We start from the raw sequence: 19,565 nt of genomic DNA, 5'->3' as shown, positions 1-19,565 counted from the left end.
TTTTGACCACAACTACTATTGGAACATTCCCTTTAGACCTTTAAACCCTTACGACAAATTTGCACGTACTCTTTTGGACCGTTAGACCCTTTTGACCATTTCAAACCTTTTGGAAGCACACCATACAAACATCTGTAGTCCTCTTGAAAAATGCAGGCTATGCATTTTTCAGCAAGTAATGTGCAAACTTCACTCAGCCCTCTACCCACCCAAATACACCCTTCAGACCCCTTCAACCTTTTAGACACCCAGAGGACTTTGAAAATAACAACAAAAATGGTACATGGTAATAACGGTATGTGAGTACGTCTATCAAGTATGCTCCATTGGAGTGTGAAGATGTCCATTAATTACGTACTCATGCAATGTGAGTACGATGTCCATTAATTACATTTCATTGGAATGCGAGTTTGTCTAATTACATACTATTGAAATGTGAGTACATCGATTAATTATGTACAATTGGAACGCATCTTTTAGACCAGGGGTTCCCAAGCTTTTTTTTACTGGGGTACCATTTCACATGCTCGTGGTCCCACCAAGTTCCACCTGAAATAGTGTTTATTTGCGATACAGATATGACAATGGGGAGTTAAACAATACTAACAATTCATAACTCTGACATTGAGCAATCTGATCTGAACAAAAGAATGATACAGTAAGTACCTATTTGCGTGTGTAAAATGTCCAGTCAATGGGATGGTTGAGCCTGCTTCTTGCTCACAAGCAGGTCGGTGTCAGGCTTTGTTTTGGATAAAGCGCATCGAACATCATGTTCAACATCCAGTAGGGATCTTTGTTTTGTTTTTAGAATAACGACTGACGAGAACCCAGCTTCACACAGACATGTAGATGGGAATACTATGAGCAAATGAACAGCCAGGGCAGCAATCTTAGGGTAAGACCCCAACATTCCACACTAGAAGTCCGCAAGATTAATCTCGTCAAATTGATCTCGGGCTGTGGAGTCGTTCTGGAGATCAATCAAGCTTTCCTGCAGTCCTGTTCCAGGTGGCAAATCCAATGCATTCATGCAAAATGGGTTGTGAATCATTTTCAGATCCAGTTCCTTGAGATCCGGAAAATAGGAATTTAATTCCTCATCCAAATAAGCGAGGTGATCTTTTACCAGTTGTATGAACTCCCTTGGGGGATTCTTTTCACGCTTCTGAAGAATATCGTCCGTGCAAGAAAACATGACCACCACTCCCGCTTCGACATTCGTCTTCCACAGATGGAGTTTTTCCTGAAATCCCTTGACCTTGTCTTTGAAGTCAATGATAGTCGCGCCAGTCCCCTGAAGAGACTTGTTCAGGGCGTTTAACTGAGAGAAAATGTCGACCAAATAAGCCAGGTGCAATGCCCAGTTGGGGTCGTTCAAAGCAGCGACGAAATTGACAGTCTTTGGTTTTCCATCGTTTTCAAATAATTCACGAAGCGAAGCTCGCAGTTCAAACACGCGCTCCGCCATATTTCCACGGGATAACCATCTCACCTCAGAGTGGAATAAGAGAACTTTATGGTCGGAGTCGAAATCCTCGCAAAGTTTCTTGAAAAATCGCGAATTGAGAGCCTGGGATTTCACATGGTTCACAATTTTGATCATGGTTGAGAGAACGTCAGTCAATGGCTTGGGGAGCGCCTTGGCTGCGAGTGCGTGGCGGTGGATCGTACAGTGTAGGCTGCGCACTTCAGGAGCAACTGCCTTCACAAGCGTTTGGGAACCTGATCTGCACCCAAACATAGCTGGAGCACCATCTGTAGTACAGCCTTTCAGATCAACCCATGACAGCCCAACTTGATCAAAGACGGAAAACACCTCTTCGAAAATGTCCTTTGCTTTCGTTATGGTTTTAAGCGGGCGGCAAAATAGTATTTCATCCTTGAACTTGGCTTTATGCACGTACCGAACGAACGCTAACAGTTGGCCACAATTTGCCACGTCAGTTGACTCATCCAATTGCATAGAAAATCCGCATGGAGATGCCTTGATTTCTGCCACCACCTGGTCATGAATATTGGTTGACATTTCTTCAATGCATCTCTGAACTGTGTTGTTTGACAACGAAAGCGAATTGAGCTTCTTGGCGCTTTATTCTCCCAACATGAGACGTACGATATCCTTTGTGGCGGGAAGGATGAGGCTTTCACGGACGGTGTGAGGTTTTTTTCTGTTCTGCAATTCGCAGTGCAACTAAGTAGGATGCCTTTACGGCTGCCGTGGACTGCTGTTGAAAACTGCCGCTGCCGTCGAAGCGTGCTCTTTTCATGGCATTTTCCTTCCGACGAAAAAAGTCATGGTCCTTGTCGCTGTGTTCAGGATGAACAGAATCAAAATGGCGCTTCAATAGACTTGGCTTCATAGATTGATTGCCGAGAACTTTTCCACAAATCACACACTGTGGAGCTTCTAATTCACCTTTTTGGATGGAAGTGAAGCCTAACTTGAGATAACTCTCAGAATATTTTCGCATTGACATGATGCTGGTGAACGATAATGGTAACAATAAGACGGGCAATAAGCAATGATGACAGTGTGGCGTGTAGAGACAAAACGAATAATAAGACTTGTGCACAATGGCTGATAACAAACAGCTGTCAGTGTACAGCCACTTTCGATATAAATTTAATTATTGTGCACAAGCTGCATGAGAGAGAAGTAAAATAAAAACTGCGTTAAAAAAAAGCACGCTGCCGCTTACCACGCGGCATCGGTAATACCGCCGAGAAAGTCCAAATGTACCACAGGTTGGGAACCCCTGTTTTAGACCTTGACACCTCTCAAACCTTTTAAAAACCGAAAGACAGCTTTGACCTTTTGACAATTTTAGACGTTCTCGGACACTTTAAACCCATTTAGACAATTTTGACGATTTCGACCATCCAATCTTTATACCCCTTAGACATTTTAAGACCCTTGAGACACTTTAGACCCCTTTTTTTTTTTTTTTACACCTTTTGACCTTTATACCTTTACATTTCAGACCTATGCCCGTTAAGACCATTTCAACTTTTTATTTATAATCAATTACCTTTCATTTAGTATGTCCTTCCATATATTTTCCACTCAAAACAAGTCCTTGTGAGGGTCTGCAATCTCTGATTAGTCTTTCCAGTGTAATTTGGAAATGATAAGTCCATAAATTCCTTGTACTGATAAGTCCTTGTAGTTACCCTTTAAGGAAACACAATTATGTGTCTGGTATTTATTTAAGAAAATGGTGTAATCAAGATAATTTTTGAGTGAAACTGTTACCTGTAGAAAATCGGGTATATGATTTTGCGCTCTCGAGCTGCTCTTTCTTTGAGTGGACCGAAACCACATAGTCGGTGCCTGGTTCCAAGTCGTATAATGTGTACTCATGTATCGAGCCAGAAATCTTCACCTGTCCTCCTGTGGCTGAAAAATCCCAAGACATCAACAGATTGAGTTAATCTGCAGTCATAAATCGAAATCATGCAAAACGTGCGACTTCAATCTAATGCTGCATTCTGCATCATGGGATCATTGCATGAAACACAATGATATGATGTAAATTTTTCTCTTCTTCAGAGATATGCGTGTCTGCATTCTCAAACTCACCATTATTCGACCACATGACAATGTAGTAATCTGCGTCTGAGTTTCCAGCTGCCCATTTTAATTCGGCTTCCGTGGAATAAATATTCACTGATGAAAGAATTGCAGGGCCATCCAGAGCTGAGAATGACAAAATGAATATGAGGATGGGGGTTGGGGGGTGGTGGGAGTGTGGATTATGATGAAGCGAAATCTAGTCAAGGTGTGGATTTCTGCAGGGGGATTTCAAAAAGCAAGTAATCTTAATTATTGTGGTGTTTCACAATGAAAGAAACTTGATTTTCTGAGACAGCTTGTTTTCAATAACAAATACATTTTTTGGAGGTGAGAGATGCAGTTAAGTGTTGCATACAGTTTTGTTTTTATTTTTTTGATGATGATGAAGGTAATAATAATAATAATATTATAAAAAGGTGGGCCACATATCTATTTCCAATTTTGAACCCCTGTAATTCTGTTCTGAAGAAAAAAATTTAAACAAAATATGTATAGGATATGCTGTATGTACATATTTCAAGTTTTTGTGGGAAATTTTTTATTGAATTCAGAAGTGTACAAAATTAGTTATGACTTTTGAAGAAATTTCCATCATTTTTAAGCAGTGTGTGCATCCTTTTGCAAAACTGCAAGACCATTTTCTGTCGTATTCGGACTGTAATTACTCCAAAAGCTACTCGAATCCACTCTTTCAGGTCTTGAATGTTCACTGGTTGAGTTGCATAAACCATACCCTCAAGAAAGCCCCACAAGAAGAAATTTCATGTGCCCACTGGGGTCTCCATGTTTGCGACCAAATGAGACTTTTTCCAACTGGTGGACGGGTCACCAGAAGGAAAAAGACGAAGGATTCATCACAAAGGGTGGAGGAGCTCCTTGTGAGCCAACGGCCATCCATTTCTTGTGCCCAACTCGGTCTGCAGACATCCAAATTCCAGTTTTTTTCTTCTGAAGAGATAGTTTCTGGATTAAACTTGACCTCCCTATGCATACCACTCCCACCCCCCCCCCCACAACAATCCTCCCCACACCCATTTTTTGCCCAAGTCTCCCTCTATTTTGCCTTTCAACCCTGCTGTTAAGTGTTTTCTTTTGTTCTGTTCTGTTCCTTTTGTTCCAAAAGGAAAACTGTTCCTTTTGTTCTGTTGCATCCCGATTCATTTTGTGTTTCAGCTCTTCCAAGAGCATCGACTTTGCATTCACTTTTTACCTCCGCCACCAAAGGTGGTGGAGGAGCTACTTGTGAGCCAGCGGCCATCCATATCCATGGCCATCCTCCTGCAGTTGGGTTACTTTTTATTAGGAGATTGGTGGCAGGATTTGCACTCTGGCCACCGTTAAACCCTTCATTCCACAAAACATTCTAAAAGCATTTTAAAAAATCTGAAAACCCACTCCGTGGGAGGACCTCCTGTGTAGCTGCCCTTCGTAGAGCAGTTCACCGGTAATGGGATTGGGGCAAAGCCTTCGGGACCCCCAATCTTTGATTATAGGAGGGAAACCACGGGGAAACCTTCCCGGGTTACATTGCGGTAGTGTGTGTCGGGGTGGTGCTGAGGTGTCATCCACCAGACAGCTATTTCCTTGGGTTAACCTGAGGCGGTCCCTTTGGGTAGGTGCTTGGAAGGTCCTATCCTGAAGAGAGGATGATCATCTATCTGTTATCAGCTGAACTCAAGCATTTTACCATCGGTATTGCATCACTCTCTGAGGTTCGGAGACCGGATAGTGGCGAGATCATGGCGGGTGGTTACACCGACTATTGTTCTGGTTGCTCTGGTGGTTACCATGCCCAAGGAGTTGCTGTAACTGGGTCCAATAAGGTGATTCCAATGATAAATGAGGTAACACCGGTCAACGAGCGTATTATGAGACGAAGGATTTATCACTCCTTGGGTGCCGTTCTCTGGTCTCTGTATATGCTCCAACTGGGGCGAGTTCTCTCACGCTGAAGGACGCATTCTATGCCATGCTCGAGTTTGTGATTGTTCAGTTGCCCAGGCAAGATACTCTTCGAGTGTTGGGGGATTTCAATTCAGCGGCTGGAACTGATGGAGATGGTTATGAGACGTGTATTGTTCCCCATGGGTCTGGAACTATGAACCAGAATAGCACTAAGTTCCTTGACTTTGCAAGAAGTCATGGATTTAGGGTGGCTGATTTATTGGTTTCAGCACCCACAGGCTCATCGCTGGACTTGGTATTCCAATGCTGATGGTGTGGAAAAGGAGAATTACCATTTGTTCGTTGATGGTCACTGGAGGATGATCCAGAACTGCAGGGTCCACTGCAGTGCTCAGTTCCTCAATACCGACCACAGGCTTGTGGCAGCAACTCTGAAGTTACAGCTTAAATCCAGGAGAATAGTACCATCGCAAACTCGGCTGGTTGTTGGCAAGCTCAAGGATGAGAGGGCAGCTGAGAAGATTGCGAACAGGCTGAGTGGAGATTTGGAGAGTCTTAGTGCTTTGGGGAATTGTGGAGTGCCTTCAAGACCACCGTCCTTGATGTTGCCTGAAGATATCTTGGAACTCACCGGAGGGCGAAGAATAATTTTATCTCTCAAGGGACACTGGATACCATTGACCAGTGTCGCAGGGCCAGGATGAATGGTAGAACTGAGCTGTTCAGGAAGCTGAGGTGTAAAACTGAACGCGCCCCAAGGGTGGACAAGGAGGCCTATGTGCAAGGAATCTTTGAGGGGGTAGAGCATCACCTGTAGTCAAGTGATTCTCGTCCTGCCAACAGGGAATTCACACATTGGGTTCCTCCAAGCCCATCCCTCGGTATACTGCAGTGAGAGCAGAGGGTGGTGGACTCTTGTCACAGGAGTCCGAAGTGAAGGCCCGCTGGGCCGGTTACTTTGAGCGGCTGTACCAGGCTGATCCACCAGCTGTCGAGTTGGACGTCAGGGATGTTACAATCCCTGCTGCTGACCCTCCAATCAACTGTGGTCCACCTTTGTTTGTGGAAACATAGGCTGCGGTGAACCGGTTGAAATGGGGCAAACCTCCTGGTACCTGTGATATCCATGCTGAACTTCTCAAGGCTGGTGAAAATGCTGCACTCATGTCATTGCATGCAGTGCTGTGCTCTGCCTGGAACACAGGTATGATCCCATCTTACTGGAATAGGGGCCTTGTTGTCCCTCTCTGAAAAGGGAAGGGCGATCGCCAGGACTGCAACAACTACTGAAGGGTGACGCTCCTCTCACTGCCGGGCAAGGTTTTTCCTCTGATAATTCTTGATCGGGTTCGCCACCATCTGCTTGAGACCAGCGTCTAGAGCAGTCAGGCTTTACACCAAAGAGGTCAATGATTGACCATATCCTTGCACTTCGGGTCCTCACTGAACGCAGGCAAGAGTTTTTGCAGGGGCTGCTTGCAGCCAATGATGATCTCTGCAAAGCATTGGATTCAGTGAATTGGGATACCCTTTGGAGGACTCTTAATCTTCCTGGAGTGCCACCAAAACTGATCAATCTGATGTCCGAACTATACTCTGGTACTGAGATTGCTGTGAGATGTGGTGATACAATCTCCAACTTATTTCCAGTTGTTACTGGAGTTTGTCAGGGGTGTGTACTGGCCCCCACACTTTTCAGTCTGGGGAGGATGTCGAAGAGATCAAGCTGCGGTACATTGTTTGGGAATGTCAAGATCTCTGACCTTGATGTCGCAGATGATGCATTCATTTTTGCCGAGACTCTATCTCCTTTTGGGGGCCCTCGAGGTGCTGAATAAGGAGTCAGAGCCACTGGGATTAGGGGTTTCCTGGGTTAAAACTAAGATCCAGGCTTTCAATGACATCTTGGATGCTGCCATCTTGTGTGTACCTGTTTGTGGTGAGGATGCTGAGGTCACGGAGAGATTCGCTTACCTTGGCAGTGACATTCATGTCTCTGGTGGCTGTGAGCTAGAAGTCAATAGACGTCTAGCGAGAGCCTGGGGAGTCATGGATTCACTGGATCATGGGGTGTGGTGCTGTTGGTACCTATGCAGGACGACGAAGGTCCAAATCTTCAAGTCCTTGGTGCTTCCAGTCTTGCTCGACGGATGTGAGACTTGGACTCTGGCCAGGGATCTGAAATGGAGACTTAATTCCTTTGGTACCAGGTCTCTTCGGAGAATCCTTGGCTATCGCTGGTCGGACTTTGTGTCCAATGAACGGTTGCCGAAAGAGACTCAACTGAGATTTGTTACTTACATCGTCCGTGAGCATCAGCTGTGGCTGTATGGACATGTAGCTCATTTTCCTGACTGATCCTGCTCACCAGATTCTCTCGGTGAGGGAGCTTCGTGAATGAAGGCCAATGGGCCAACCACATGCCTCGTGGTTGCAGCAGGTTGACCGGCATCTCCAAGGAGATGGGGATGGGCCAGGCATCTGCCTGGGGGATGTCCAGATGCAGGCTCCTGGAGTACCGGCAAAAAGTGGATGCAGCAATTCGCTGCTCCGGCGCATGCTCCCATACTTAACCTGACATGACCTGGTTGGGTTGCGGTTCGCCCAATATGCCCTGGCCCCCTCATTCGCCAGACCTCACCCATGCAATTTCTTCTTGCGCAGCTTTCTGAAGGACAAGGTTTACGTCACTCAACCAGCGATCATTCAAGACCTGACGGAGCAGATTTCAGTAGCCTTTGAATAAATTAGTCGGAATGTGACAGAAAATGGTCTAAGAGCATCGCAAAAGGATGCACACACGGCTTGAAAATAATGGAGATTATGTCGAAATTCAAAACTAATTCTGTACAATGCTGAATTCAATGAAACATTTTCCCACAAAAACTTGAAATATGTACCTATATTCTCTATTTTGTTTGATTTGGTTCCTTTGCAACAGAATCACAGGGGTTCAAAACCGGGAATAGATATGTGGCCCACCTTGTTTGTTCTCTTACAAGGAACATCAATGCTGAAGGAGGCTCTTTAGACCATCAAAGCCTGCATAATGCTTACCAAACTCTGTTTATTTGTGCTCATCCTTTATAAATTCTGAGTGCCACGCAACAAAGCAGCAAGTACCATTGTTGAAATATTTTGGATGATTTGGTCAGGGTTCAAACCCACCGACTGACCCACCGACCGACCCAAACCCACCGACCGACCCACCAACTCATAGCGGATGCTCAAACCATTATGTAACTGAGTCTGGTTCTTGATTGCAACCGAAGTATTGCTCACATCACATTTGGCTATTTACAGGAGAGTGATTATTTCCATTCTATTTGCTGTGAAGGAAACAGATTGTCAATTTACATTTCATTCAATATAATTCACTGCACCAAGCTCTATCGTTACACTTTAAGGGACACAATTATGCATCTGGTATTTATTTAAGAAAATGGTGCAATCAAGCTAATTAGTAAGTGAAACTGTTACCTGTAGAAAATCGGGTATATGCTTTTGCGCTCTCGAGCTGCTCTTTCTTTGAGTGGACCGAAACCACATAGTCGGTACCTGGTTCCAAGTCGTGTAATGTGTACTCATGTATCGAGCCAGAAATATTCACCTGTCCTCCTGTGGCTGAAAAATCCCAAGACATCAACAGATTGAGTTAATCTGCAGTCATAAATCGAAATCATGCAAAATGTGTGACTTCAATCTAATGCTGCATTCTGCATCATGGGATCATTGCATGAAACACAATGATATGATGTAAAAGTTTCCTTTTTTCAGAGATATGTGTGTCTACGTTCTCAAACTCACCATTATTCGACCACATGACAATGTAGTAATCTGCGTCGGAGTTTCCAGCTGCCCATTTTAATTCGGCTTCCGTGGAATAAATATTCACTGATGAAAGAATTGCAGGGCCATCCAGAGCTGAGATTGACAAAATGAATACGAGGATGGGGAGAGGTGGTGGTGAAGAAAAATATAATCAAGACCTAGATTACTGCAGAGGAAGGTGATAAGCACCATAAGATCTCAAACTTCTGGAGAAACTGATGGAATTTGGGTTTACATGATTTAAAATTTTCAAAAACGTCATTCTGATGAGCTTCCTCAAAATCTGCAAAACTTTCAAAAGTCACTCCGCCATGTAAACCATCTTGATAAATGACTTGAGACACAAAAATTGGACCGCCTGTCCTGAAGCTTCCCTGGATCAGGAGCAACAGTCACCCAAACCCCACACAGACCTGCTTAGACCCTGAATTTTTTGATGCGGTGAGCAAACTTAGATACATCATGGGTGATGAAGGTTGTGGTCAAGTTTCATTTAACTTGTGTGTGTAGTTTGGAGAAGAGAGCCAACACCTATTTTGGGGGTTTCAACCCCCAAAATAGGACCAATCCTACAACCACTGAGGTTGATTGACAACCACTTTTTATTAGATCTTTATTAATGCATTTGATCAATTTACCTGATGGTTGTGCTTCTTGAAAGCACATTGAGATGCAACATGATTAACTTACCAATTTTGGAGTTCCTGAGAATATTTCTCTGCAGAGAATCCTTAAAAATATGACCCAGCCAATTTCTCACAAATGGTATAATATTCTTACTGTTACCATATGCTGATAATAAAACTATCAAGTTGGAAAAAAAGAATCACGTAAAAACCACAACATGATGGTTTTAAATTAGCAAAAGGTTAAACACGAAACAACCGTGAATAAGGACGCATTTCATTTCATGGATAATAGAAGTATAGAACCTCCTCTATGAGCTTGAGACCAATGTACCGGTATTTGCTTTTATTTCACACGAGCAGGGTTACCTGGTATTGCCCAGGTGGGGGGGGGGGGGGGGATTAGAAGTGGGAGAAGCAGGAGAGCTGGCAGGGCTGAGAATGGGGCAGGTGGATCGCGGGCAGGATAAAGGGGTCTTAAGGGAACACCAGTGGGTAAAGGGGTCTTCAGGGAACACCAGAGGGTAAAGGGGTCTTCAAAGGTCTTGGGGTCTTAAGTGTATTTGAGGTCTTAAAGGTCTTACAGGTCATTGGGGTGTTCAGGGTCTTTGAAGTTGAAAGGGTTTTTGGGGTCTTAAGGGTTTTTGAGGTCTTCCAACTCTAAGGGGTCTTAAGTGTCTTCAAAATACTTAGGGGTCTTAGGAGTCTTCAAGAGTCTTAGGGATCATAACCATCTTTGGGGTCTAAAGGGTCTTTGGTGTTTTAAAAAGTGTCTTAATTGTGTTTGGGTAGTTCAATGGTCTTAAGGGTCTTCAGGGGTTTTATCTCGCAAGCGTGGAGAAAGTCTTCTCTCAAGCATCTAAAAAGTCTTCGCCCAAGCATGCAAAAAAAAAAAAGTTGTTCAGTGTCTATAAAGGCTGAGATTGTGGATGAAAATACACTTAGGCCAAACCTCGGGTCAGATTTTGGTGGTTGTCTTGGTCTGTGTGCCAAATTGGGTGGTTGTTGGCCCAGCGGTCTTTTCAAAAAACGCAAAGACAGACAAGCAGACGGACAGACATCTGATGAATCTTATTTATTTGATTAGAATACCATGCTGTGGTGGAAGTACATATTAAGTTGCTTTACCTACCTTAACATGGCACGCGTTTAAAACAAGAATTCTAACGATTTTTTGTAGTATGGTCAAGTCTTGGGTTTAGAGGTTCTACAGTCTTTGGGTGTTTTGGGTCCTCTGGGACTTTTGGGTCTTTGGGAACTTTTGGGTCCTCAGAGACTTTTTGGGAATTTTAGATCCTCCGGGACTTTTGGATCTTGCGGAACTTTTTGGGACTTTTGGGGTCCTTGTGAACTTTTGGGGTCTTCAGGGTCTTTAGTGATCTTAAGGGTCTTGGGAGTCTTAAAGGGTCTTCAACGTTCAAAGGGGTTTCAGCAGTCTCAAGGGTCAAAAGGTAAATTCCAATAGTGCATAATTAATTTATATACGTACGTAATTAATAGACAAACAGTATCTCTCACACACACACAGACACACTGTTAGAGATACTTCTGAAAGGGATGGGCATGGCATGGCTAAACACAGCACAAAAACGGTGAAGGTATTATTTATTTATTTCGGTTCCAACTGTGCGTGGAGCCAGGCCAGCTGTGCATTGAGCCAACAGATGGAAGACTGCTCGACCAAGTCGGAGTGCTGGCGTTTGGCCATGTTATAGGTCACGTGATATCTCTTAACCAATGAGACTGCATATGAATGAAAAAGCCAGGAAGGTGATCTAAAAAAGGCTCAGGTGGTGGATGAAAATACCCTTCGGACAATCACCGGATCGGACTTGGGCTGTGTGCCAAATTTGGTGGTTGTCGGTCCAGCGGTCCTTGCAGAAAACGCGAACAGACAGACAGACGGACAGACAGACAGACATCCGATGAATCTTATTTATTAGATCTCTCCAAGTCTTTTACATCGATGTAAGTCTCATGTAGGAGCTTGTATATGTATCACGCTCAGGAGAAGGACATCACAAGATACGAGTGAACGTTTTACACAAATTACAAGGACGGTAGGAGATAAACACATAAACAAGGTATTTCATGGGAATTAAAAATGGGATCCCAGCAACATGAGGTGAGTGATTATACGGGAATGGCAGTCTTGATCAGAAGGTTTATACGATGACCATTTTTGGCACTGCACGTCTTCCTTCATTTTTGAAGCACTGTATATTAACAATAAACAGTCGACTCCATTGTGATTCATCACTGGATGGATCATACCATATGGAAGTGGGAAGAAATGGCCAAAATAAAAAATAAAAATCCTCAATTACAATGAGTGCTTTCTTCAGTTTTGGTGTTAGGGTTAGAACTTTCCACTCAGTGCTGGCAATTCACTCCACAGACAAGTAAATAAATACATGAACTAGAACGACACTCGGTAGAGCACATACCTCCGCCAGGCTGAACAGTTTACGTTTTGTATTCCACTGATAGGCCAGATCTGCATCCATACCTCAACCAAAATCGCTTCAGTTTGTTATTGATACCTTCCCAAATCATCCACCAAGTTTCATCCGAATCCTTCTACAACTTTTTGAGATATTGTGCCATATATATCAGTGTTGGCCCAATCTCTCAATCGTGAAAAAAATCACTTAAAAAAATAAATAATTCTCGGATCTGGATCCTTCCAGAGGATTCAGATCTTCACCGAAATTGAATAAATTCTTTCTTGTCACACACCCAACATGTCCATGAAGTTTCATCTGATTCGGTCCACCCACAACTTTTTGAGATATCCTACTCAAACTCAAACAGACAGACAAACAAACAAACAAACAAACAGACAGACAGGGGTGAAAACATCCTCCATCCACCTTCTTTTTTTTGTATACCTTGTCGAGGCTCGTGTGAGAGCTAACACACAAGGGGGGCAGCAAGGGGGGCATAAGACAAGAGGGGCGGGAGTGGGAAGGACAAAACAGTGGGGAACAGAGACATTAGGAGTTCTGTGGAAGGGAGAGGGATGGGGTGGGGAACATGGGGTATACATGATGGACATTACAGGGACTTTCAGGAAGGAAAGCAGGGAATTTGAAGGAGGTGGGCTTGGGGTGGATTAACGGGGGTAGAAAAGATCGAGGATTTGGATGGGGGATGATAAGAGGTGGTGGTGAACAGCTGTTTTGAAGGCCTGGAGGGAAGAATGAGATTGAACAGAGTGAGGGAGTTTATTTAAAAAGGTGGGAATAAAGAGGAATGAAAGAGTGAAGGTGAGCAGTGATTCGAGATTTTGGTAGTTTTACCAGAAAGGGGTTGTTCGCGGACCTTGAGCGCCCTGTGGAAATGTGGTGGGGACAAATCGCAGAGAGAGTGGGGGGGGGCGAGGCTGGAGAGGAGACGGTAGAAGACGGAAAGACCACTGACCTGCCTGCGGTGAGAGAGTGAGAGGCCCAAAGACTCGGCCTCATCGCGGGAGATGCCAATGATCCAAAGTGCCTTGGTTTCCACAGCGTGAAGCCGAGAAAGGTGGGAGGCAGGAGCACCAGCCCAGAGGGGAGAGCAGTACTCTATCAGGCTGCGAACGAAAGCTTTGTAAGTGGTCAGGAGCTCGCTCAGGAGGGCCGAGGAAGGACTTTGCACGATGGAGAATTCCCAGTCAGCAACTGGCTTTGGAGGCGAGGTTTGAAATGTGGCTTTCCCAGGAAAATGTGGCTTTCCCAGGAAAGATCATGGCAGATACTGAGACTCAGAAGCTTGAAAGAAAGGACTTCTTCCAGAGGATTGTTGAGAAAGTGGATGGGGGGGGGGGGTTTCTAAACGGTCCTTTCGAAGAGACATCGTGAGAGTGTGAGATTTGTCCGGATTGAGAGACATGTTCCACATGTTGGACCAGTTTGTGATTTTACCCAGATCAGCAGTGAGCGAAGAAGCTGCTGCTTGCCGGTCTGAGGGATGACCGATGGTACGGCAGAGGGTGGAGTCATCGGCAAAGAGATAAAGACGATTTTCCAGAGAGTCTGAGAGAGGCGAAGGTAATAACAATAAATGCACATTGCTTTTCCTCGTTGCTTTGTCCAGCTGAATTTAACAAAAACGTTTGCTGATTCGACATTCGTCATTAGACAACGATCTGTTGACAACACGTATGATGAAAAGGTTTTCCCCGTTTCAACTGGTGGAGGACTGCCCTGCCCTGTGCATCGATTTCCATCCACATCCTCTCTGCAGTCACAACAATAATCAACCATTCCAACGCTCAGGTGCAAGACCTCATATTATTCTGTCCAAGATTATTTATTTATTGATTTATATGTCTTTGCAAGTTTTATGAAATTATATCATTCGATGTCGACGTGTTTTTTGCATCTTTTGACATGCGAACATTTTCTGACACAATTTATCGTGCGGCCTTGCTACACCTTCTCTTCTCAATGTGTGCGGCCTTGCTACACCTTCTCTTCTCAATGTGTGCGGCCTTGCTACACCTTCTCTTCTCAATGTGTGCGGCCTTGCTACACCTTCTCTTCTCAATGTGTGCGCCTTGCTACACCTTCTCTTCTCAATGTGTGCGGCCTTGCTACACCTTCTCTTCTCAATGTGTGCGGCCTTGCTACACCTTCTCTTCTCAATGTGTGCGCCTTGCTACACCTTCTCTTCTCAATGTGTGCGCCTTGCTACACCTTCTCTATGCTTGTAATGGCCAAACCAGCCAATGCTTATACATATGACGTCATGCACCAATTTCCTTTTAGGTCATGCACCTGGCAATATAAATGGTGCTGAAAATACATTTCCCTTTGGGCTTGCCAAAGTGGTCGTCATTTCTTTCAAAACATTTTCAACGTTCAGATATATTTCGTTTCCATGCAAAGTGAGAATGTCATCGTCTTTCAACGAAGAGGGTCATCGTCCTTCAACCGAGAGGGTCATTGTCCTGTAACTGAGAATGTCATCGTCCTGCAACCGAGAGTTTTATTGTCCTGCAACCGAGAGTTTCATTATCCTGCAACCGAGAGCATCATTGTCCTGCAACCGAGAGCATCATTGTCCTGCAACCAAAAGCGTCATTGCCTGCAAATGAGAGCATCATTGTCCTGTAACCGAGAGTGTCATCGTCCTGCAACCAAAAGCGTCATCGTCCTGCAACCGAGAGCGCCATTGTCCTGTAACTGAGTTTCACCGTCCTGCAACCAAGAGCGCCATTGTCCTGCAACCAAGAGTTTCCTCATCCTGCATCCGAGAATTTCATCGTCCTGCATCCAAGTGTGTCATGGTTTGAACATGTTTTCCAAACAGAAAAATGAACCCTGAATGATCCTCACCTGTGAAGAACATTCCTGAGATTGGCTTGTTTTTCCTTCCCAAAGTGATTGCGATCACAGTTACAGCATATTCTGTGGCTGGTAAAAGGTCAACAATGGTGTACTCCGTGTACAGTGGACCCAACTGGATAACATCTTCTGTACCTGTACAAATTACAAAACACGTTAAAATAAAACAAACAAGGGCATGTTGAAAAGTGATGCCTCCTATTATTTTTCTCCAACACAGTTAAGGATATTTGAATGAAACGAAGCGCAATCTGCACAATAGTTCTTCCCGCCACTGAGTGCGAAGTTTCACGATTCCGACACGAGACGTTTCAATGCTACATTAGTTAAGATGGGAGAGGGTAGCATGAAGTTGTCAGCAGTGTGAAGCACTCAAGATGAAAGTTGGGATGACTGACTGAAGATGAGAGTTGGGTGCACCATTACGATCCTGAGAGTAAGAGATGGTCAATGGAGTACCACCACAAACGGTAATCAGCCCTGGATTGTCTCCATCAGGTCTTCATCTCTTCCCCAAACTTAAGGAATACCTTCGAGGAGAACATTTTTCTTCCAGCATTGATGTCAAGGGTGCTGTGAGGTGCTGGTTAACTCAGCAAAATGCACAGTTCTATCATGACGGCATCACAAATCTACTTGAATGTTGGGAGAAACGTGTGGACCACATTGGTGATTACATTGAGAAATAAATATGCACCATGGTAGAATAAAGATTGATGTTAGTATCTATCTTTGTTTCAATGGAATATATTTTCCTGATTTGGAGAAAAAGGATAGGAGGAAATACTTTTAAACACACCCTTGTACCATGTGATGCACACCAAGCAGCCAAATTAGCCGATTTCAAAATGCAGGACAACAATTCACACAATTATTTTAAAACTAAAGCAATCTCTGCAAAGTTGAAATTCCTTCCATGCAGATGCGGCTGAATATGCCATTCCTGCTTCGTCTGCACAGCCTCATTTGAGGGGTTGAGGAAAGCTATCCACTTATGTCACGTGACCATCGTTATTGGTATTACTCATGCAAATAATGCAACAACAACAAAAAATGAACACGTCACGACCGACGAAATTTCTTGCCATTTCCGACTCACCACCAGCTTTGGGAATACATGCGATTTGGTAGTGATCTGGAACGATTTTTGGTTGTTGCCAGGAAATGGTCACACTGTTTGATGTGACATTGTTGAAGATCAAGCCATCTGATGGACCCCACACTGGAAACACAGATACGGAAAGCACATATCTCTGGCTTATCATACTAATTGGATGTTATGAGTTAATGGGACGTTTAGGAGGAGAAGCTTTTACATGAGTTATACAATGTTACATTTCCAAACCAAACAGATCCCTATATTATAGCCAGCTGAGCCAACTTGAATGGATAAGCCAATCAGAGACAATAAAGTGCATTGATACATGATATCACTGCTAACTTGGATCCATCAGTTGCATGAAAACCCACTTAAGCACACGAAATATTCCCATTGGTCTTAATATTTCGAAGATGGAAGATGCACCTTTCATATCTTCTTTAGCAGGAAGACGATGTTAAAACAAGGAGTGATCGGAAATTACAAACCCTCGTCAGGACTTGTTTTGTGTGGCAAATAAATGTAAGGATGTCCGAAATGAAAGGTCGTTGATTGCAAATGAAAGGCTTAAATGATCGACTTGTAAATGTGCAAAGGTCAAAGGTTTGAAAAATTGGAAAGGTCAAGTGGTCTGAAGGTCAAAAGTTTGAAAGGTGAAAGGCTCAAAAGGTCTGAGAAGATCAAAAAGGTTGAATCGTCCAAAGGATTTTAAAATCCTTCAGACTATTTCAACCCTTTAGGTCAAGCCAGATTACATCTGTGACTTCCTACAGGTACTGCGTAAACCCGTACTAACCTGTTTCGTGGATGGGTTGTCGGCGACTAAACCATCTCCCCTAACAGGTTTCCTGGTGAGGAGGGTGTACGGATATGGACACCCAACAGGATTAAAAACAAAACCTGTCAAAGGGTGGAGGAGCTCTTCATGAGCCAATGGCCATCCATTCTAGTGCTTAACTGTGTCTGCAGACATACTCCCGCAGTTGGGTTACTTTTTTTTCTGGTGGAAGGAGGTTGGTGGCAGGATTTGCACTCCGGCCACCGTAAAACACTTCATTCCGCAAAACCAACAAATGTAATGAAATCTGATAAACCACTCCGTGGGAGTACATCCAGTGCTGCTGGCCTCCACAGGGCAGCTCACAGGATGACGGGATTGGGGCAAAGCCGACAGGACCCCCATTCCTTGACGATTGGAGAAAAACCACAGAGTAGCCTTCCCGGGTCAGATTGTGGTGCTGTGTGGCAGAGTGGTGCTGAGGTGTCGTCCACCAGTAGACGGTCTCCTTGGGTTGACCTGAGGCGGTCCCTTCAGGTGGGTGCCTGGAATGTCCTATCCCTAAGAGAGGATTATCACCTGTCTCTGTTATCATCTGAGCTCAAGCATTTGAACATAGGTATGGCAGCACCCTCTGAGGTTCAGAGACCAGATAGTGGTGAGAACATAGTGGATGGTTACACCTACTATTGGTCTGGTCGCTCTTATGGTATCCATGCCCAAGGAGTTGCTGTAGCTTCGTCCAATAAGCTGACTCCAATGATAATTGAGGTAACACCTGTCAACGAGCGTATCATGACACTAAGGATTTTTCACTCCTTGGGTGTCATTTCCCTGGTCTCTGTATATTCTCCGACTGAGGCGAGTGATCTCACCGTGAAGGACGCATTCTATGCTGCGCTCGAGTCTGTGGTTGATCAGTGCCCCAGGTTAAATACTCTTCTACTCTTGGGGGATTTCAATGCAGACTGGAACTCATAAGGATAGTTATGAGACATGTTTTGGTCTCCATGGGAATGGAAATGTAAAGCAGAATAGCACCAAGTTCCTTGACTTTGCAAGAAGTTATGGAGTTAGGGTGGCTGGTTTATTGGTTTCAGAGCACACAGGCTCATCGCTGGAGTTGGTATTCCGATGCTGATGGTGTGGCAAAGGAGATTGACCATGTGCTCGTTGATGGCCGCTGGAGGATGATCCAGAAGTGCATGGTCCACCAGAGTGCTCAGTTCCTCAATACCGACCACAGGCCTATTGTAGCAACTCTGAAGTTTCAGCTTAAATCTGGGAGAATGGTACCATCCCAGGATTTTTGAGGATTTTGCGAACAGGCTGAGTGGGGATTTGCGGGGTCTGGTTGCTTTGAGGAATCCTGAAGAGTTGTGGAGTTCCTTTAAGACCACCATTCTTGATATTGTCGGTGGATGTCTTAGAACTCACCGGAGGGCAAAGAAGAAATTTGTCTCTCAAGGGACAATGGATATCATTGTCCAGGTCGCAGGGCCAGGCTTAATGGCAGAGCTGAGCTGTTCAGGGAATTGAGGCGAAAAACTATATTCTGGTAATGAGAGTGCTGCGTGATGTGGTGATACCATCTCAGACTTATTTCCAGTCCCCATTCACTCATCCTATCCCCAACTGCTCCACCTTAATTTTTTTCATTTGTCTATATACGTGAACATTTGACTGAAACATCTTCTCCTCATAAACTACCCAACCGACATGGACCAAATTTGGTATGATGAAACAGGACAGTAAGGTCGCATGGGGTTGTGCTCCCCATTCGGATGCCCCCCTATAAAGGGGGTGAAAAGGAAGGTTTCTCATGGTTCGAATATTGGTATTTTATTCAAAAATCCTCTTCTCACCACCAGACAGATCCAGACCAAAGTTGCCACGAGGCATCAAGGCATAAAACTGCTGCTCAATAGACGTCAGTGCTGTCGTATTTCTTTTGTCAATATAAAGAAGGATAAAAATGAAGTAAAACTGTGCATAAATGACAACTCGTTCGTCAGTTAAAAGCTGGATGTTATGGTAGCCATAAACATTAGTAAATGCCTGGAAATAATCCATTAAAATTGGTGGTTACATGTTATAATACACCATATCGACACAACTGGCAGACTGAGGTGAAGGAAATCATTGGTCCGATCATGTATCGGGAGGCCGAGCTGGCACATGAAATTGGCAAACAAATTGATTGTTGGAGGTCATCTTGGAGTGAAAAAGACAACTGACAGAATAACAAGCAACTTCCATTGGTCAGGGATAACTAGTAATGTCAGTAGATTATGCAAGTCCTGAAATATCTGCCAGAAGACCATCCCCAAAGGGAGGGTTTCCAAGATACCATTGGGAACCATGCCATTGATAGAGGAGCCCTTTCACAGAGTGGCCACGGACCTGATTGAACCGTTGT

The 19,565-nt window shown here is 44.3% G+C and overlaps 1 protein-coding gene across 6 annotated transcripts in view; it reads right to left on the bottom strand.

Annotated features, from left to right (window-relative positions):
• Positions 1 to 19,565, bottom strand: part of LOC147027121 (tenascin-R-like) — a 140,212-nt gene that overhangs the window by 20,528 nt on the left and 100,119 nt on the right. For 4 of the 6 annotated variants that reach the window (XM_085883289.1, XM_085883290.1, XM_085883294.1 and 1 more), the window contains 6 exons: positions 16,369 to 16,491; positions 15,261 to 15,404; positions 9,290 to 9,406; positions 8,963 to 9,106; positions 3,584 to 3,700; positions 3,257 to 3,400 (listed from right to left, as the gene is read on the bottom strand). In XM_085883289.1, the coding sequence (XP_085739415.1) occupies positions 3,257 to 3,400; positions 3,584 to 3,700; positions 8,963 to 9,106; positions 9,290 to 9,406; positions 15,261 to 15,404; positions 16,369 to 16,491 (789 nt within the window). The remainder of the gene's footprint in view (positions 1 to 3,256; positions 3,401 to 3,583; positions 3,701 to 8,962; positions 9,107 to 9,289; positions 9,407 to 15,260; positions 15,405 to 16,368; positions 16,492 to 19,565) is intronic. The other 2 variants (XM_085883292.1, XM_085883291.1) reach the window with 2 other exon arrangements.

Source organism: Eptatretus burgeri, chromosome 5, assembly GCF_056783735.1.
Source record: "Eptatretus burgeri isolate ZD-2024b chromosome 5, Ebu_testis_v1, whole genome shotgun sequence".
In the NCBI taxonomy this organism is placed as follows: domain Eukaryota; kingdom Metazoa; phylum Chordata; class Myxini; order Myxiniformes; family Myxinidae; genus Eptatretus; species Eptatretus burgeri.
The sequence above is the reverse complement of the archived record's forward strand: the minus strand, read 5'-3'. Positions and strand labels throughout refer to the sequence as shown.